The sequence below is a fragment of the Hemiscyllium ocellatum genome, chromosome 2, assembly GCF_020745735.1.
Source record: "Hemiscyllium ocellatum isolate sHemOce1 chromosome 2, sHemOce1.pat.X.cur, whole genome shotgun sequence".
In the NCBI taxonomy this organism is placed as follows: Eukaryota; Metazoa; Chordata; class Chondrichthyes; order Orectolobiformes; family Hemiscylliidae; genus Hemiscyllium; species Hemiscyllium ocellatum.
In genome coordinates, this window is record NC_083402.1 from 12,250,520 (window position 1) to 12,269,748 (window position 19,229).

The following is a 19,229-nucleotide window of genomic DNA, read 5'->3' on the forward strand; positions in this document are numbered from 1 at the left end:
GCTCCTTCATCAGGTAACTAGTGGGGCAGGATCATAAGACACCGGATCATTTGTGTCATGCAACTGATGTGGTCTATTGAACACACCTTGATTGCTGTTAAGTCTTTCATCTTTCTTTTAGAATGGGTTGCAGGTATCAATCCATTAATATGTAAATCCTGGAACCTTTTCAAGTCACATTCCCGTGATAACGTAAGGTTTTATTTTAAAGAAGTGACACCTCAGCTCAGACAATGCATTAAAGGTGTGAGGTTAGAGTCTGTCATTATTTCAGCCTTGAGTCAGATTGGTTCTATTTTCAAAGTAGGAGTTCATAAAATGTAACATGGATTGACTGCTTGTGGATTGTGTGCTTTTTGAACAAAACAGAATGTTCCTGCAAATGCAAGTTCACCTTATAGACGTGTCTGTGGGGGTGGGTGGTTAGAGTGTGTGTGTGTGTGTGTGTGTGTGTGTGTGTGTGTGTGTTCGAGTATAAGCCTGTGACGGGTGTATGTGTGAGAGATGATCTGTGTGAGTGTGTGAGCATCTAAGACTCTGGGAGTGTATAGTGTAGTGGGGTCACATATAGTGTGACATGAATCCGAGGTCTCGGTTAAGGCCATCCTCATGGGTACCAAACTTGGCTATCATCCTCTGCTCAGCCACTCTGTGTTGTTACATATCCCAAAGTCCATCTTGGAGGACGGTCACCCAAAGGTCCAAGACTGAACATCTTTGACCGCTGAAGTGTTCTCCAATTGGGAGGGAACATCCCAGTCGTGCAATTTGTTACACGGTGTCTATTCACCTGTTTTTGTAGCGTCTGCTTGGTCTCGCCAATGTACCATGTTTCAGGGCATTCTTGCCTGCAGTTGGCCAAGTCACATGAGTATCTGCTGCGTACATGGTGTCCACTGAGGGACCAAGCAGGCTCTATGACAATGGATGAATGGACGCAGTGCAACCGTCGCCAGACAGTGATGTTCCCTCCCAATCGGGGAATACTTAAGCAGCCATGGACGTTTGGCCTCAGATCTTCGGGTGACCGTCCTCCAAGACAGATTTCGGGACATGCAACCACACAGTGGCTGAGCAGAGGCTGATAGCCAAGTTTCAGCATCCATGAGGGTGGCCTTAACCATGGGTTCATGTCACGCTACAGATGACTCCACTATACCAAGCGCAGACTTAGGCTCACATACTCGCTCAGACCCTCTCACACATTGTACTAAGCAGACACGCATTCTCACAAGTGCACATGCACACACACTCACTGTCTCCTTCACATGCACGTGCACACACATATGTCTATAGGGTGAAGTTGCATTTGCAGAAATGTATTTGCAAATACATGCTATTTTGTTCAAAAAGTGCACAATCTGTAAGCAGTCAATCCATGTGACATTTTATAAATTCTTTCTTTGGAAATAGAATCAGTCTGATTCAAGACTGGAATACTGAAGACTCTAACCTCTAATCTTTAATGCATGGTCTGAACTGAGATGTCACTTTTTTTTATATAGAACTTTAACTTAGCTCAGGAATGTGACTTGAAAGAAGTTCTGGGATTTACACATTAATGAATCGATACCTACAATTCATTCTAAAAGATGAAAGACTTAACAGCAATCTAGGTGTATTCAATATATCATGTCAATTGCATGACACTACGATTTAACTCTAGACTGCCGTGAATTTACGCTTAATGCTTCATTTATCTCCCCAAAAATAAATGGCATCATTCTCCTATTGAAGAGCTAGTACTGGCATTATGGGCTGAAATGGCCTGTTGTGCTGTACAACTGTGACTGTCACTGTTCCTTTTAGGGAAGGAAATCTGCCACCCTCATCTGGTCTGGCTTGTGTGTAACTCCAGCCCGACAGCAACATGGTGAGCCTTAACTATCTTTTGCAATAGACTATCTAGCCATTCTGTTGAAGGAAAATTAGGGGCAACAAATGCTGGCCTTACCATTGACACCCATAGTCCATGAAAGGGATGGTTATATGTAGCATATAGGTCATAAATATAAGCTGGTCACATTTATATACAATAGATAAGACAGGGGAGTACTTAGATTGTGATACGTGGAATAGTTAAGACAAGTAATATGCATTTAAAGCAAGAAAAAAAACAAGGTAGTGCAGACTGTTAGATGCTGGGTTGGAACAGAAACACCAGTTGGCATCTGAATGGCCTGTTGAAGAATCTACATGATTCTGTTTTCTTAAAAATAAACTTTACATTTAAATGCAAGAACTTTGAACAAAAGTTTCCTGTTCGTATAGTGATCAATTTGTTCTTTTCCGTGTTTTTCTCTTTTAGGACAAGGCCATAGCAGAACCAATAAGTCGTCTGTTGGAGACCACAATGCGAAGTACCCACATGCCATCCCGAATAGGAGCACTGCATGGAATCCTGTACATCCTCGAGTGTGATCTACTGGATGAGACAGCAAAGCAGCTCATTCCAACCATTAGTGTTTACCTGCTGGCCAACCTGCGTGGCATTGCACAGTATGGAATTTAATCTTTGGATGGGTTACATGTGCCTTGCTTTTGTTTCACAGAAAGTTCCTCCTTCACTGGATAATGAGATTAAGAATGTTATTTACTGTTACATTGTTAGAAAGATCTTTGAATTTTGGATGTGAACAAAACACTGAACTTTACTTTGTTGAGATGCATGTTGTTTTATATTCACTTGACCTTCCTTTTGAAGGAGCCATGCTCTCTCAAACTGGTCAAACTTGTACATTTTTTTTAATTTTGAGAAAATGACCTGTAATTGTCAAAACAAAATTATCAAAACATAACATGGAGTTATTGATCATGTACAATCAATCGGTTTCTTACCAATTCGTTTGTGTTAACCCAGAATAAAATGAAGCAAATTCTCACTTGAGAGTTTTAGGAACAGGTGTGTGCACAGTCACCTGTTTCCCCCAAGAATATTATACTGACCACATGTATGTCCCAAGTTATTTACAAACTGGCATTGTTTTGCTTTATGCTGTTTAACCATGGGCACCCCGCTGGACTTATGGTTCCAATTTAAAATTCTACCACAACCATTGGGGAATTTAAGTTCAATTAGAGTACATTCTGGATTGTTTAAATGTATCTAGTTCACAGTCAATGCACGATGATATTAATTTATTGTCTCAGTTATCATCCACTGCTGCCCACAGGTCTCACATAATATCATTGGTGACTGCACACAAATGCCAAATTTTGGAAACAATCCATGTGGACTCTCTCTTTGTTTTCCACAACTCGGTGCATTTAATATGAAAGTTTGAACTGTTTTCGAAATAACAACAATGCAAATGTTACAGACAATAACTGAATGGCATAATTGGTGTCATGCATTCCTATTTTACATGTAAAATGACTATGCTGATACAACCCTAGCACCTGATTGCATGCTATATTACTGACCAAATGTTTTACTCCTTTGCAGCTGTGTCAACATTCACAACCAACAACATGTGTTGGTGATGTGTGCAACAGCCTTTTATCTCATCGAAAACTATCCGCTTGATGTGGGCCATGAATTTACTGCAGGCATCATTCAGGTATCATTTACTTGCATCACTCAAAATGGAGAGAACATCTTGATAATGCCATTAAAGTAATGCGGCCAAACAGTGTGAGACGACTTACCACATTGAATGCTGTGGGCTTTTTTAGAACATAGAACAGTACAGCACAGAACAGGCCCTTCAGCCCACGATGTTGTGCCGACCACTGATCCTCATGTATGCACCCTCAAATTTCTGTGACCATATGTATGTCCAGTAGTCTCTTAAATGTCCCCAATGACCTTGCTTCCACAACTACTGCTGGCAACGCATTTGATGCTCTCTCAAATGTGTAAAGAACCCACCTCTGATATCCCCTCTATACTTTCCTCCAACCAGCTTAAAACTATGACCCCTCGTGTTAGTCATTTCTGCCCTGGGAAATAGAGTCGATAGCCAGAGACTATCTATGCCTCTCATTATCTTGTATACCTCAATTAGGTCCCCTCTCCTCCTCCTTTTCTCCAATGAAAAATGTCCGAGTTCAGTCAACTTCTCTTCATAAGATAAGCCCTCCAGTCCAGGCAACATCCTGGTAAACCTCCTTTGAACTCTCTCCAAAGCATCCCCATCTTTCCTCTAATAGGGCGACCAGAACTGGACACAGTATTCCAAGTGTGGTCTAACCAAAGTTTTATAGAGCTGCAACAAGATCTCACAACTTTTAAACTCAATCCCCCTGTTAATGAAAGCCAAAACACCATATGCTTTCTTAACAACTCTGTCCACTTGGGTGGCCATCTATGAACCTGCACACCAAGATCCCCCTGTTCCTCCACACTGCCAAGAATCCTATCCTTAATCCTGTACTCAGCTTTCAAATTCGACCTTCCAAAATGCATCACCTCGCATTTATCCAGGTTGAAATCCATCTGCCACCTCTCAGCCCATCTCTGCACCCTGTCAATGTCCCGCTGCAGCCTACAACAGCCCTCTATACTGTCAACGACACCTCCAACCTTTGTGTCGTCTGTAAACTTGCTGACCCATCCTTTGATCCCCTCGTCCAAATCATTAATTAAAATAACAAACAGTAGAGGTCCAAGGAATACCACTCACCACAGACTTCCAGGCAGAATATTTTCCTTCTACTACCGCTCGCTATCTTCTGTTGGCCAGCCAATTCTGTATCCAGACAGCTAAATTCCCCTGTATCCCATTCCCCCTGACCTTCTGAATGACCCTACCATGGGGAACCTTATCAAATGCCTTGCTGAAGTCCATATACACCACATCCACAACTCGACCCTCATCAACTTTTCTAGTCACATCCTCAAAGAGCTCGATAAGGTTTGTGAGGCATGACCTGCCTCTCACAAAGCCGTGTTGACTGCATTTAATCGAACCATGCTCTTCCAGATGGTCGTAAATCCTATCCTTCAGAATCCTTTCTAACACCTTGTAGACGACAGACGTGAGACTTACTGGTCTGTAATTGCCGAGATTTCCCTACTTCCTTTCTTGAAGAGAGGAATTACATTTGCCTCTCTCCAGTCCTCAGGTACGACTCCAGTGGAGAGCGAGGATGCAGAGATCTTCGCAAGTGGCGAAGCAGTCACATTCCTCGTTTCCCTAAGCAGCTGAGGACAAATCCGGTCTGGGCCTGGCGACTTGTCAGTCTTAATGTTTGACAAACTTTTCAGCACATCAGCTTCCTCTATCTCTATTCATTCCAGCATGCACACCTGCTCTTCAAAGGTTTCATTCACTATAAAGTTCGTTTCTTTTGTAAAGACAGAAGCAAAAAACTCATTTAGGGCTTCCCCTACCACCTCAGACTCCACACACAAATGCTGTCGCTGATCAGCCCTACTCTTTCTTTGACCATTCTCTTACTCTTCACATAAGTGTAAAATGCCTTTGTGTTCTCCCTAATCCGTTCTACCAAGCCTTTCTCATGTCCCCTCCTGGCTTTCCTCAGACCATTTTTGAGCTCCTTTCCTGCCTGCCTGTAATCCTCCAGAGCTAAGCTTGACCCTAGCTTCCTCCACCTTATGTAAGCTACCTTTTTCCTTTTGACGAGAAGCTCCACCGCTCTCATCATCCAAGGTTCCTTTATCTTACCACTTCTTGCCTGTCTCAGAGGGACATATTTATTCATCACTTGCAACAACTGTTCCTTAAACAGTCTTCACACGTCTATAGTGCCTTTATCATGGAACAATTGCTCCCAAGCCATGCTTCCTAACTCGTGTCTAATCGCATCATAGTTTCCTCTTCCCCAATTAAATATCCTCCCATTTTGCCTAATCCTCTGCTTCTCCATAGCTATGTAGAATGTGAGGCAGTTGTGGTCACTATCACCAAAATGCTCTCCCACCACAAGATCTGATACCTGCCCCGGCTCGTTTCCGAGCACCAAGTCTAGAATGGCCTCTCCCCTCGTCGGCCTGTCAACGTACTGAGTTAGGAAACCCTCCTGAACACACCTTACAAAAACAGTTCCATTCAAATCTTCTGCGTGAAGGAGGTTCCAATCAATATTGTGAAAGTTCAAGTTGCCCATTACAACTACCCTACTACGTCCACACTTTTTTCCCAAAATCTGCTGACCTATGCTTTCTTCCATCTCCCTGCTGCTATTGGGGGGCCTGTAGTAAACCCCTAACGAGGTGAATGCTCCCTTGCTGTTTCTAATTTCCACCCATACTGACTCGGTAGGCAGATCTTCCTCGACAATGGAAGTTTCTGTAGCTGTCATACCCTCTCTGATTAGTAGTGCTACACCCCCTCCTTTTTTTGTCCCCCCCCTCCTATTCTTTTTAAATGCTCTAAACCCTGGAACATCCAGCAACCATTCCTGCCCCTGAGAAACCAAAGCCTCTTATGGCCACAACATCATAGCACCAGGTACTGATCCACGCTCTAAGTTCATCACTTATTCCTGATACTCCTTGCGTTAAAGCAAACATACTTTAACTGATCCCTTGGTTCCTTTCCAAGAGAATCCTTCCCACTAGCTGGTCTACCTCTTGCTATTGCCTCATCTGCATCAACTCTCCCCTCCGGTATACAGCTCTTGTTCTCAACCCCCTGCCATACTAGTTTAAACCCTCTCGAACTACTCGAGCAAACCTTCCACCCAGGACATTGGTCCCCTTCCAGTTCAGATGCAACCCGTCTTTCTTGTACAGGTCCCAGCTTCCCCAGAAGGCATCCCAATTATCTACGTATCTGAAGCCCTCCCTCCTACACCAGCTGCGTAGCCATATGTTAAGCTGTGCCCACTCCATGTTCCTCGCCTCGCTATCTCGTGGTACCGGTAGTAAACTAGAGAACACTACTGTTCATTTTGCTTTGTAGCTTTCATCCTAAATCCCTGAAATCACTTTTTATATCCTCGATTCATTTCCTGGCTATATTATTAAAATAGTAAGAATGTTTAAAGATCATTTAGAAAGTGCAAAGAAAAATTGAAAAACAAAATATTGTAGCTGCCAAAAATCTGAAATAAAACCAGAAGATGCTGGATATACTCAGGTGGTCAGGCAGCCCATGAGCAGAGAGGAACAGAGTTAACATTTCAAATTGACCTTTCATCAGAAAAATCATGTGGTGAAATGTCACTACCTGAAACGATAACTGTACTTCTCTACAGAAGCTGTCAGGTCTGCTGAGTACTTTCCCATATTTTATGATCTAGTGCAGAGTTACAGTAATGAGGTGAGAGCTAAGATGCTTGAACTGTTAGGTAAGGATAGGCAGGCTTGGAGTTCTTCTCTCTCTAGTGTTATGATCCCATATGATGGTCCTGCTGGACAAGCCACGTGCCAGAAACCTGACTCTTTTTTTTTCTTATATTTAACATGGCGGTCTTTCACTGAAATATAGGCAGTCAAGGCTGCAGATTTTCTTTAACAATAAAAAAAGCATTTACTTTAAAGGGAAAAACAGAACAAGCTATGTAAATGTAGAAGCTTGAGATGTTGTGTAAAAACAGCAAATTAAAGTCTTATCTACCCAACAATTTGGAAAATTGGGAGAAAGTAAGGAAGGCAGATGCTGGAGATCAGAGTTGAGAGTCTGGTGCTAGAAAAGCACAGCAGGACTGATGAAGGGCTTATGCCTGAAACATCACTTCTCCTACTCGTTGGGTGCTGCCTGGCCAATCTGGAAAACTGCGCAGGGTGTCCTGAACACTACACAGGACAAGTACAACTTGGCCAATTGTTGCCCCATCAGTCTACTCTTGATGATCAGCAAGAATATGTCATCAGTAGTGCAAACAAGTAGCACTTGCTCAGCGATAACCTGCTGACTGACATCCAGTTTGGATTTCACCAGGGCCATTCAGCTTCTGACCTCATTAAAGCCTTGATTCAGATAATGGTAATAGAGCTGAATTCCAGAAGTGAAGAGAGTGACAGAACTTGATATCAAGGTTGCAATTGACTGAGTGTGACATCAAGGAGCACCCGCAAAACTGGCATCTATGGGAATCGGGACAATCTCGCCAGTGGCTGGAGTCATATCTGGCAAATAGGAAGATAGTTGTGGTTGTTGGAGGTCAGTTATCTCAGCTCCAGGCCATCTCTACAGGAGCGTCTCAAGGTAGTGAGCTAGGCCTAACCATCTTCAGCTGCTTCATCAATGACCTTGACTTCATTATAAGGTCAGAAGTGGTGAAGACACTGTTCAGTACCATTTGCAACTCCTCAGATACAGAAGTAGTCCGTATCTAAATGTAACAAGACCTGGACAATATCCCGGCATGGGCTGAAAAGTAGTAAGTAATGTTTGCTAGAGTCCTTGAGATACACAGCACAGAAACAGACCCTTTGGTCTAATTGTCTATGTTAAGATATTCTAAACTACTGTAGTCCCATTTGCCAGCACTTGGCCTATATCCCTCTAAACCCTTCCTATTCATGTACCCATCCAGATGCCTTTTAAATGGTGTAATTGTACCAGCCTCCTCCTCCTTCCTCTGGCAGCTCATTCCATACACGTATCACCCTTTGTGTGAAAATGTTCCCCCTTAGATCCTTTTTAAACATTTCCCTTCTTACCCTTAAACCTATGCTCTCTAGTTCTGGAATCCCCAACCCAGGGAAAAGACCTTGTCTATATACCCTATCCATGCCCCTCATGATTTTATATCTCTATAAGGTCACCCCTCAACCTCTGATGCTTCAGGCAAAAGAGACCCAGACTATTCAGCCTCTCCCTGTAGCTCAAATCCTCCAACACTGGCAATGTGGTTGTAAGTCTTTCCTGAACCTTTTCATGTTTCACAACATACTTCCGTGATCAGAGGATTAGAGGTAGGGTAGATAGTGAAAGTCTTTTTCCTAGGATGATGATGTCAGCGTGTACGAGGGGGCATAACTACAAATTGAGGGGTGATAGATTTAAGACAGATGTCAGAGACAGGTTCTTTACGCAGAGTGTGGTAAGGGTGTGAAATGCCCTACCTGCTAATGTAGTCAACTCAGCCACATTAGGGAGATTTAAATAATTCTTAGATAAGCACATGGATGATTTTGGGATAATGTAGGGGGATGAGCAGGTCGGTGCAACATCGAGGGCTGAAGGGCCTGTTCTGAGCTGTATTGTTCTATGTTCTACCTTCGAGCCAATTCTGTTTCTAAATAGTTAGTCCATGTGATCTGACCTTGCTAAAGAGTCCATCATTAGGAACCTTGTCGAACACATTACTGAAGTCCAAATAGATCACGTCCACTGCTCTGCCCTCATCAATCCTCTTCGTTACTACTTCAAAAAACGCAATCAAGTTTGTGAGACATGATTTCCCACGCATAAAGCCATGTTTACTATCCCTAATCAGTCCCTATCTTTCCAAATACATGTACGTCCTGTCCCTCAGGATTCACTCCAACAACTTGTCAACCACTGATGTCAGGCTCATCGATCTAGAGTTCTCTGGCTTTTCCTTAGCGTTTTTCTTAAATAGTGGCAGCACATTAGCCAACCTCCAGTCTTCTGGCACCTCACCTGTGACTATTGATAATACAAATATTGAGCAAGGCGCTCAATAATCACTTCTCTGGCTTCTCAGAGTTCCAGGGTACACCTGATCAGGTCTTGGGGATTTATCCACCTTTAGACATTTCAAGACATCCAGCACCACCACCTCTAATATGGACATTTTTTTAGATGTCACCACCTATTTCCCCGCATTCTACATCTTCCATGTCTTTCCCTACAGTAAGCATTGTTTCGTATCTCCCCAGTCTCTGCGGTTCCACACACTGGCTGCCTTGCTGATTTTTGAGGGGCCTTATTCTCTCCCTAGTTACCCTTTTGTCCTTTCAATTTATTTATAGAATTCCTTTGGATTCTCCTTAACCCAGTTAAAGACTATCTGATTATTGCTCCTTGACATTACTGAATCCTTCACTATCAACATCATGGGGAGTTACCATTGACTGGAAACTGAACTGGACTCGCTATATAAATACAATGGCTACCAGAGCAGATCAGAGGCTAGGAATACTGTAGTGACTCTTTTTTTTAAATTCATTCACTGATGAGGATGTTGCCAGCTAGGCCAGTTTTTATTGCCAAAAAGAGGGCAGTTAAGAGTCAACCTTTTGTTTTGGGTCTGGAGTCACATGTAGGCCAAATCAGGTAAGGATGATAGTTCACATTAGTAAACTAGTTGGGACTTTTCCTGACAATTAGCAATGGTTTCATTGTCATCATTAGACATTTAATTCCAGATTTGTATTGAATTCAAATTCCACCATCTGTCATGATAGAATTTGAACCTGGTACCCAGAATATTACCTGGATTTCTGGATTAACAGTGGTGATACCAGTAAGCCATTGTCTCCCCTGCTGACTCCACAAAGACTGTCCACCATTTTTAAGGTACAAGTCAGACTGTGATGGAATACTCCCCACTTGCCTGATGGGTGCAGCTCCAATAATTCAAGAAGCTTGATACCATCCAGGACAAAGCAGCCTGCTTGTTTGGCACACTGTCACAAGCATTCACTCCCTTCTCACCAACACTCAGTAGCAGCAGATACACTGCAAAATTAACATCTACTAAATGCACAACCAATTCCATCCAGAAGGATAAGGGCAGCAGATACATGGGAACACCACCACCTGAATGTTCCCTTCCAAACCACAAAGTCCTAACTTGGAAATACATTACTGTGAATATCGGTTTGCTCACTGAGCTGGAAGGTTTTTTTTTTCAGACGTATCATCACCATACTAGGTAACATCTTCAGTGAGCATCCGGATGAAGTACTGGTGGGATAGCCAGCTTTCTATTTATGTTTGGGTTTTTTTGGGTTGGTGATGTCATTTCCTGCGGTGACCTAATTTCCTGTTCTTTTTCTTAGGGGTTTGTTGATTAGTTCCTGGAATGTTATGCTTCTAGGAATTCTCGTGCATGTCTCTGTTTGGCTTGTCCTCGGATGGACGTGTTGTCCCAGTCGGAGCGGTATCCCTTCTCATCCGTATGTAAGGATACTAGTGAGAGTGGGTCATGTCTTTTTGTGGCTAGTTGTTGGCCATGTATCCTGGCGGCTAGTTTTCTGCCTGTTTGTCCAATGTAGTGTTTATCGAGTTCTTGCAAGGTATTTTGTAAATGACACTAGTTTTGCTTGTGGTCTGTATAGGGTCTTTGAAGTTCATGAGCTGCTGTTGTGTGTTTGTGGGCTATCATGATGCCAAGGGGTCTGAGTAGTGTGGCAGTTATTTCAGAGATGCCTTTGATATAGGTGAGAGTGGCTAGGCTTTCCGGATGTATTTTGTTTGGGTTTGTTGCTGAGAAATCAGTGGACTGTGTTCACTGGGTACCCGTTCCTTTTGAATACACTGTATAGGTGATTTTTCTCTGCTCTTCGTAGTTCTCCTGTGCTGCGGTGTGTGATGGCTCGTTGAAATAATGTTCTAATGCAGCTTCGTTTGTGGATGTTGGGATAATTGTGGAAGCCTAGCCACTCTCCCCTACATCAAAGACATCTCCAAAATGACTGCCAGACTACTCAGACCCCTTAGCATCATTGTAGCTCACAAACCCACCAACACACTAAAACAGCAGCTAATGAACTTATTCAAAAACTTATGTCATTTACAAAATACTTTGCAAGAACTGTAACAAACCCTACATTGGACAAACAGGCAGAAAACTAGCTGCCAGGATACATGAACATCAACTAGCCACAAAAAGACATGATCCACACTCTATTATCCTTGCATACGGATGAGGAAGGACACCACTTTGACTGAGACAACACATCCATCCTAGGACAAGCCAAACAGAGACGTGCGCAAGAATTCCTAGTAGCATGGCATTCCAACTGGAACTTTATCAACAAACACATTGACTTGGATCCCATTTCCCACCCCCTGAGAAAAAGAACAGGAAATGACATTGCTGTAGGGAATGACATCACCAACCCAAACATATAAATAGAAAGCAGGCTATACCACCAGTGCTCCATCTGGAGGCTCACTGAAGATGTTACCTGGTATGGTGACAAAATATCTGAAAACGAACCTTCCAGCTCAGTGAGCAAACCTACATCCAGAATCTCAACCTGAGCTACAAATCTTCTCCAATCTCCCTAATATGTTACCGTTCCTTCAGTATTGTTGAGTCACAATCCTGCAATTCCCTCCTTTTAAGGTCTGCCTATACCAGAGGGACTGCACTGGTTCAAGAACACAGCTCACCTCACCACAGCCTTCTCAAGGGCAGCTGAGGATGGGCAATAAATGCTGGCCCAGCCAGCGATGCCCACATCTCTTGAGTGAATGAAGGTTTGCAGTTGCCTGTTCCCTGACAATACTGGATTAGATCATTTGTTCCAGATAGGACTGTCTGACCGTTTTCTTTTAAAGCTCCCTTCGTAGAAGTAAGCAACATCCACATTTCACTGGTGTGGAATCCAAGCATTGATGTTATACAAATCACATGCCTATCATCACCCTTGTAAAGAAAAAGACGTTGAGATTACGTGGCTGAGGTCTTAAAGGTAACCATAGAGTGGATGTAATAACAAAATGCATCTACATTTGGGAAAAAATAAAGGCTTGGTCTCATAAATATAAACGTGTCAGGAAGAACCTTTCTGGTCAAATTGTAGAACTTGGATGCCATAAGAATTGGCTGGGGAAAATAGCATTTAAGAGGAAGCTTGAAGATCTAAGTCTGTATGCATAGAGTGAGATGAATAAAGCTGAGAAGAAGCTCACATGGAAGGTAAACACTGGCATTGACTAGTTGGGCCAAATAACATGTTTTATATCATTTTAGAGTGGATGAAAATGTTTACTTATCTATTAAACTAAGATTTCAGTTTCATTGGGTACCTTCTGGGTACTATAAAAGTATGAGCTTGTAGCTCAGGAATTTAATCATGGCCTGAAGTTGAGCTGCAGTGAGGCATATTGGAACAGGATAATGTGATGGACCCATTCTGTCACAGTTGTGCATGTTATCCACTGTTACTATATTTATCGAATTAACACCACATACACAGGTCCATCTATTGCTATTCAATTGCATTTGTACCCCTCTGTTCACGAATAATAATTTTTAAAATTTTCTAGCCTAATCTTCCTGCATCCCTGAGCTCAATAAAACGGTGAGCAATCAAGACAATCAGGTCAACTCATTGTCTTCAGGTCTTCAATGCAATATCCCTGGAGTGGAGTTTGAACTCTCAATTTTGAGTGTCATGCTGTTCTCTGAATGAAGCTGATGTACAGTGATATAACTATTTATAACCTAGGCCACTAATATTTTGGTTAAAGATTAATTGCAAGGACACATTGGCCTCCCAACTTAAAAAAATCCAATTTTCTCAAAGACACAGTACAGTAAGTACCTTTAATTTAGTGCTTATGTCTGCGTCACCTGTTGAGAATATCCTGTGTGGTTGTTGTGTTATATAAAAGGAAGTGGATGCAGAGTCCTTGACTCTTTCTAAAGCAGAGGAAAATAGATTCTTGGTAAATAGGGAGCTTAAAGGTTGTTGTGGTTTTGTTCGTCGAGCTGGGAATTTGTGTTGCAGATGTTTCGTCCCCTGTCTAGGTGCCATTCTCAGTGCTTGGGAGCCTCCTGTGAAGCGCTTCTGTGATATTTCCTCCGGCATTTATAGTGGTTTAAATGTGCCGCTTCCGGTTATCAGTTCCAGCTGTCCGCTGCAGTGGCCGATTATATTGGGTCCAGGTCGATGTGCTTTTTGATTGAATCAGTGGATTCCCTGGCTGTTCTCTGTTTGGCTTGTCCTATAATAGTAGTGTTGTCCCAGTCAAACTCATGTTGCTTGTCGTCTGCGTGTGTGGCTACTAAGGATAGCTGGTTGTGTTGTTTCGTGGCTAGTTGGTGTTCATGGATGCGGATTGTTAGCTGTCTTCCAGTTTGTCCTATGTAGTGTTTTGTGCAGTCCTTGCATGGGATTTTGTACACTACGTTGGTTTTGTTCATGCTGGGTATCGAGTCCTTTGTCCTGGTGAGTTGTTGTCCAAGAGTGGCTGTTAGTTTGTGTGCTGTTTGAGTCCTGTTGGTCATCGTCGTCTGGCTGTCAGTTCAGAAATGTTCTTGATGTATGGTAAAGTGGCTAGTCCTTTGGGTTGTGGCATGTCCTCATTCCATTGTCTTTCCCTTCGGCATCTGTTGATGAAATTGCAGGGGTATCCATTTTTGGCGAATACATTGTAGAACTGCAAAAAGAGGAAGAAGAACACCTCGACAATGTATTCGCCAAAAACATTTACCCCTGCAATTTCATCAACAGATGCCGAAGGGAAAGACAATGGAATGAGGACATGCCACAACCCAAAGGACTAGCCACTTTACCATACATCGAGAACATTTCTGAACTGACAGCCATGACCACTAGGACTCATAAACAGCACACAAACCAACAGCCACTCTCCGACAACAACTCACCAGGACAAAGGACCCGATACCCAGCATGAGCAAAACCAACGTAGTATACAAAATCCCGTGCAAAGACTGCACAAAACACCACTACGTAGGACAAACAGGAAGACGGCTAACGATCCGCATCCATGAACACCAACTAGCCACGAAACGACACGACCAGCTATCCTTAGTAGCCACGTATGTAGATGACAAGCAACATGAGTTTGACTGGGACAACACTACTGCTATAGGATAAGCCAAACAGAGAACAGCCAGGGAATTCCTAGCGGCATGGCACTCATCCACTGATTCAATCAACAAGCACATTGACCTGGACCCAATATACCGGCCACTGCAGCGGACAGCTGGAACTGACAACTGGAAGCGGCAGATTCAAAACACTACAAATGCTGGAGGAAAGATCAGAGAAGCGCTTCACAGGAGACTCCCAAGCACTCGGGATGTCACCTAGACAGGGGACGAAACATCTGCAACACAAATTCCCAGTTCGGCGAACAGAACCACGAGTACCCGAGCTACAAAACTATGTAGTGTTTTGCACAAAACTTAAAGGTTATTGAGAGTAACTGGGAATATGGAGTAATCAAATCAGCTAAGATCTGAAAGAATGTCAGAGCATCCTTGAGCTGCTGCTCCTGCTTCTAACTTGAATTTTCCTATGAGGTATGTGGTTTCCATGTTACAAGCTGCTACTCTTGACTTTTAGATGTGTGGAGTAATGGTCTCTGGCAGCGAGGAGTCCACACCTTCCATAATCTACCATTGTGTCTTGCGTGGGATGGAGCGACTTCTTCTCTCTGAGCAGCTTTCACGTTTGGATGGAGAGGCCTTGGTGAAGCTCAGTGTGGATAGATTGAACATGCATAGCCCTCATAGAGCCATGGCTGCCTTAGGACTGATGCTAACTTGCATGTATACAGGTACTGTGTTGATACGCTGAGCTGTTATGGAGGGCTCATCTCTGTCCTGCCTGAGCGATAGTTATGAATAAAGAAAGCTTCATTATATTTTTGAAGCTGTTAACATCTTTAAGAAGTATTGTATTTTGTTTATTGTGAAGAGGAAGATCATTTCTATTCTTGATGTATAATTGGATGCACAAGGGTTGTGGTTAAAGTAGCGGTTAAGAGGCTGTGAAATTAAATCCTAGAATCCAAAAATTTATAATTGTTCTAATTTGGCATTAGAAGATTGAGGGAAATCTAAATGACATTTGAAACCATGATGCATTTTCTCTAGCAAGAGGGCCCATGATCGGATAATGCTGATATAATATAACAGGCAAAAAAAAAGTCAGGAAAAAAAGGGAGGTAAATTTCACAGTTGGTGTGATCTGGAACACTTGTGGAAAAAGTGGTAAAAACAGATTCAGTAATGACTTTCATAAAGGAATTTGATAAATAATTGAAATTTTTTTTTTAAATCTTGCACTGTAAGAGAACTTGCACTCACCCCACCTCCCAAGCATTGTGTGCATAAGATTCCAGTCTCATAATGTGTGGCTGAGTCTTCATGCAGCTAGAAGCTATTAAAACAGCAGAGTATATGCTAGTGCCGGAAGATGGTAGCTCTGGTGCTCACCTGCACCCTACTTTGCTCTCCTGTAGTGCAAAGTTCCCTGTCCCAGTTGACTCTGTAAAAATGACTGAAACATTTGAAACTAGAGTTATTTAAAAAATAATATTTTCTTTGTTCTTCAGTTTGTCTAATTCAAAGCTATTTTGACAATATAATGCCGAGCCTCATTTTTAATGCAGGCATCTACCTGTGGCATCGCTAACGATGATATTACAAGCATTGTGACTGCCCTAGGCAGTGACAGCAAACACAGTCTTTAAAAGAAAATCACTGGATGGAAGCTCCAGAAGTTAAGGATGATCCAGAAGCCTGGTTCACTCAGCTCCAAACTAAATGAAGCAATTCTGTAATTGTTTTCTTTCTTAAATTAAATATCAAAAATAAAATTTTATACAAACAATGAGTCAGAGTTGCAGGTTTCCTTTTTTAGAAGAAGACATGTTTATGTAATTTCAGTAACTCTGAATTATTTGTGCTCTGAACAGGCAAAGAAAAGAGCAGCCCAAGTCGAAGTTCAGAAACGGATAGCACGGTGCCAGACAGCGAGTCAGTTATTGTGGCAATGGAGCGGGTTTCTGTTCTTTTTGACAGGTGGGGTTTTTATTCCTGGTGGTTTGATGAGAAATTTAACTGTTCAAGTATCTCCCATATGTACCAAGCCTGCCATCCCTCTACTCCTCTGTCTTAGAATTTAATCTTTTAGTCAGTAACCCTTGATACTTAATCAAAGATCTGTGCCCTCTCCTTTAGAGGTCTCTTACAATATAACTGCAGCTGAGACTTGTTGAATATTGGAAAGTCTGAAGTTGTTGTCATTTATGTCCACCATGAGCTCCATCCCGTCAACAATTCCTTCTGTTCCTGCCCACCATCTGAGTCTGAATCAGACCATTCACAGCGTTGGCACTTGCATGACACGGAGCTTCCCTCTCTCTAATGTGTCTATTGATAAAAGACATAAAAACAACAAGAAATCATTTGTTTTGTTTAGTGAATTGTTATGATTGGGAATTTAGAAGATTAATTAGTAACATTTTGAAAAGGAATCTGGTGAAAACATGAAGGGAAATATTTACAGTCCATGGGGAAAGAGTGGGATTAATTTGGTAGTTCAAAAAGTCTGATTTTGTAGGCCACCAATTAATAGCCTTCTATCTTCCATCATCGAAGAATCTCTAAGCATGCCTATTTCTGCCTTTGTTGTCTCTCGACTCGACAACTCCTGCTCAGTCTTGTAGCTTCATTAAACTTAGCTGCTGCTTGTGTCCTAACTCGATGTTAAACTTTCCTCCATGTTTTCAAATCTTCCCATAACCCATGCTGCAAATCATTGGCCTGACCATCTCTTTACCATCTAATTTGTTTTTGTTTCATGTAGCTAATTCATTGAACTCTGTTGACCCTTCAGATTCTTTGACGTGGATGTTTGTTTGGTAACTAAAATGTGCTGATTTGTATGTGGTATGCATGAAACCCCTGGCTTGCTACAATATTGCACAGCTCAGAGAGAACACTGTAACTCTGTAAAATCCCTGCTAATTTCCAATTCCAGTATATTTTATATTCTGACTTTTTAAAAATTGCCACTTCAGTAGTAGCTGCGTTTTCAATTTTCTAGGCATAAAGTTTTGGGATGCTCTTCTTATTTCATGTAGAAGAAGGTGATTTGTTTAAATGGTACAAGCCTGTGATTTTTAATGGTTTCTATAAATTTTGGGACTGTATGCTGCCCTCAGTCTAATCCATGTACTCTAAATTGAATCCCTTCTAAAGACTTATGTTGGGACTTTTTGGACTTAACCCATTGCAGAATACAGTGAGGTTTGAGTATGCCAGCTGAGTAAACATATTACACCATGTACAATTGCTGGGTGTCTGCAGTGCAGACCTAGCTGTTGAACAGTGGACAACGTAGAAGGGCTTGGTGAACTGAATAGCACATTCATCAAAGGAAAATAATAGAGGCTTTCTATCAGGAGCTGAGATCCTTTCACAGTGAGAATTGTGGCCCACCCGGTACCAAAATCAATGAATTTGAAAAATATAATGAAGTAATGGTGATGTTTTCTGTGAACTTGCTGCCTATAATTAACTTTAGAAATCAACACAAGTCACTTTATGTCGATAGAAACAAAATACTGTTCAGATGGCTTTTCTGAATTTGTAGGAATAAAAATCTAAAGCAATTGAGTATTCACATGCTTTGGGTCAAGAAGTGCTGTTTCTGAATTCAGCTAGGAATAACTGGTAATAGCATTCTTGTACGTACTGAATAGTTTTTCACCTTCCGAACTGTGCATCATTGATCATGTTGACCAAACAGGTGCAAACTGCTGGAATAGCTGCACCAAACTGCAGCATGGTGACTCAGTGGTTAGCACTACTGCCCCTCAGCACGAGGGAGCTGGGTTCAGTTCCAGCCTTAGGTGACTGTCTTTGTGGAGTTTACCTGTGTCTAGATGGGTTTCCTCCCACATTCCAAAGGTGTGTAAACTAGGTGGATTAGCCATACATAGTAAATGTGAGGTTACGTTGTATGGTTTGGGGGGGTTGGGTCTGGGTTCGGTTGAACCACTCTTTGGTGGTTCAGTGTGGATTCAATGACCTTTTACCACACTGTCTGGTTTCTATGATTACTGCCAAAGTTCTGCTTAGCTCCAACAGGACCTCTCTGCTTGTATAATCTATACTACGACTGATAAAGACAAGAGTCATATCTGTCTTTGGGGATCTGTGGATAAACACCCCAGGATCCCTTTGTTCTTCTAAACTTGCTAGTATTTTGTCTTCCTCAAGATCTTCACTTTAATCTTCGATTAATATTGAATAGCTGGGATGGTGGTATTCATTAGCACAACGAGTTTTAATATTGCTAGATGGTAGGATATCAAGTGAGCTGAGGGCTAGGTTTGGTGGTTGTGGAGCTCAACCACTGAATATCTGTTAATGCTCGGTGCGGTCTCAGCTGATGAACTAGGCCTTTGGATGAGGGACTAGTATGTATCCAGCATCCTTGAACGTAGAGCAATGTACACCAAAGTAATGCATTGTTAAAATGTTCTACCTGCCAATTTAGGAAAAGATTCCTATTATTATATGCTGAACTAACTTAGTTGTCTTTCTGCATTTGAGATATTGAATGATCAGATATTTCACTGGGAAAAATATTTAAGTATCAGGCATTTGTGGAGGGTTTGTCCAGGTTT

At 42.1% G+C, this 19,229-nt stretch overlaps 1 protein-coding gene across 9 annotated transcripts in view; it reads left to right on the forward strand.

The window, feature by feature from the left end:
* htt (huntingtin) overlaps positions 1 to 19,229 on the forward strand; it is a 244,085-nt gene that overhangs the window by 217,642 nt on the left and 7,214 nt on the right. For all 9 annotated transcript variants that reach the window (XM_060834685.1, XM_060834714.1, XM_060834704.1 and 6 more), the window contains exons 60-63: positions 2,309 to 2,499; positions 3,446 to 3,560; positions 15,152 to 15,365; positions 16,509 to 16,614. In XM_060834685.1, the coding sequence (XP_060690668.1) occupies positions 2,309 to 2,499; positions 3,446 to 3,560; positions 15,152 to 15,365; positions 16,509 to 16,614 (626 nt within the window). The remainder of the gene's footprint in view (positions 1 to 2,308; positions 2,500 to 3,445; positions 3,561 to 15,151; positions 15,366 to 16,508; positions 16,615 to 19,229) is intronic.